This window comes from Sphaerulina musiva (genome assembly GCF_000320565.1).
Source record: "Sphaerulina musiva SO2202 unplaced genomic scaffold SEPMUscaffold_69, whole genome shotgun sequence".
NCBI classification, from domain to species: domain Eukaryota; kingdom Fungi; phylum Ascomycota; class Dothideomycetes; order Mycosphaerellales; family Mycosphaerellaceae; genus Sphaerulina; species Sphaerulina musiva.
Genome location: NW_016017451.1, coordinates 1 through 1,538, shown reverse-complemented (window position 1 = coordinate 1,538; position 1,538 = coordinate 1). Strand labels below are relative to the sequence as shown.

The 1,538-nt window shown below is 46.6% G+C and overlaps 2 protein-coding genes across 2 annotated transcripts; both read left to right on the top strand.

Moving 5' to 3' along the window:
* Positions 1 to 251: 251 nt before the first annotated feature.
* On the top strand, positions 252 to 608 carry SEPMUDRAFT_55259 (uncharacterized protein; the record flags this gene model as incomplete). The annotated part of the gene is made up of 1 exon (XM_016909352.1): positions 252 to 608. A coding segment is annotated over one exon (357 nt), but the record flags the coding sequence as incomplete, so codon positions are not given.
* Positions 609 to 777: 169 nt separating this feature from the next.
* Positions 778 to 1,088, top strand: SEPMUDRAFT_121791 (uncharacterized protein; the record flags this gene model as incomplete). Its single annotated transcript, XM_016901731.1, has 2 exons — positions 778 to 789; positions 900 to 1,088. The coding sequence occupies 2 exons, from the start codon at positions 778 to 780 to the stop codon at positions 1,086 to 1,088; spliced, it is 201 nt and encodes a 66-aa protein (XP_016755992.1).
* Positions 1,089 to 1,538: the final 450 nt, after the last annotated feature.

Genomic DNA, 1,538 nt, shown 5'->3' with positions numbered 1-1,538 from the left:
GTGTAAAGAAAAATCAAAAAAAGAGAGGCAGTAAGTATACCTGGTCGGCAGACGTAGTCGGCACATATGGTCGGCATGTACTAACATTTCTTTTAGAGGGAGCTTTGTAGGAGATTAAAAAATGCCAGACGGAGGTTATAAACTATATCCTAAAGCTCGCGTTCGCACGCATCGTTAGGGATGCTATCATCCTTTTTACCGAAGACTACCTCCCTATACGGATCTAAGCGAGCGCACTCGGCATCCTCTAGGAACAGTGCGAGAGCATAGTGACGAAAGTCTTTTCGTTAGCCAATCTTCTCGCTATCTACTGCAAGCGAGTTACAGTAATAGCGAAAGATCTCGAATGTCTTCGTAGGCTGCTGAAGGAGTGGAATATCTGGCCAGACAATTACGTAGTTGCTCTCTATAGCTCTGGCCTAGTCAACCCGAGTACGATATATAAGCCTCGATCAAAGACGAAGAAGACGAAATCGAAGCTAACTCTAAAGAAGCCGACTGCGAAGAAGAGAAAGAAGACTCCCGCGTCCTTAAGCGAAGACGAGAGCTCAGATGATCCCGATAACCCTAGCGCTCAAACGGGTACTCAAACCGGTACTAGTAGCTAGACAGACGCCAACAATCAAGATCCTCCTAGCACCGATCAGGATAATAGCGACACCGGTGGCCAGACAGACGGGAACAATCAAGATCCTCCTAGTACCGATTAGGATAATAGCGACACCGGTAGCTAGACAGACGGGAACAATCAAGATCCTCCTAGTACCGATCAGGATAATGGCGACACCGGTAGCCAGACAGACGGGAACAATCAAGATCCTCCTAGCACCGATCAGGATAATACAGATACTAGTAGCTAGACAGACGGGAACGATCAAGATCCTCCTAGCGCCGATTAGGATAATAGGGGTTTGAACGATTCAGACGGTGAGAAGCAGGCGACTATCGTAATTTCGAGCGGTGATAAGAGCTCGGAATACGATCTAGATACTGATCCTAGCGTTCAAACTGGTTATCCTCCAGCTAACAAGGAGAATGCTCAGGACGATAATACGGTACCCCCAACGACAGAGGATGAATATCTCTAGGCTCTCCTCGATCATGTTAATGCCCAAGAAGAAGAAGACGAGGAGATGGCTTCCGAGAATTCAGATTTTCCTTTTGGGCAACTAGGTATACCGCTCAGTCAAGCAGATTTTCAGTATAGCGACGAGGATATAGGTACCTAGGATCAAGATATCTCGCTTGGCCAAGACTACAATCCTTTCGATTATCCAGATTTGGAGGAGACGGGTCCTGATTCTCTCTAGGAGAGTCGACCAGATATAGAGAGAGAGGATGAAGAAGAGGAGTCGCAGTAGGAGTTTGACGAGGAGATGACAGAATTAGAGGATATAGCAAGGGCAGCGTATACGGTGGCTATAGATCAAGCGAATAATCGGGGTACGTAAGAATTCGTAGCTAGGGGAAGTATCGACAAGATACTAAGTATACTTGTAGAAGAGCCTATTACCGAACGAGACAGACTGGAGACAGAA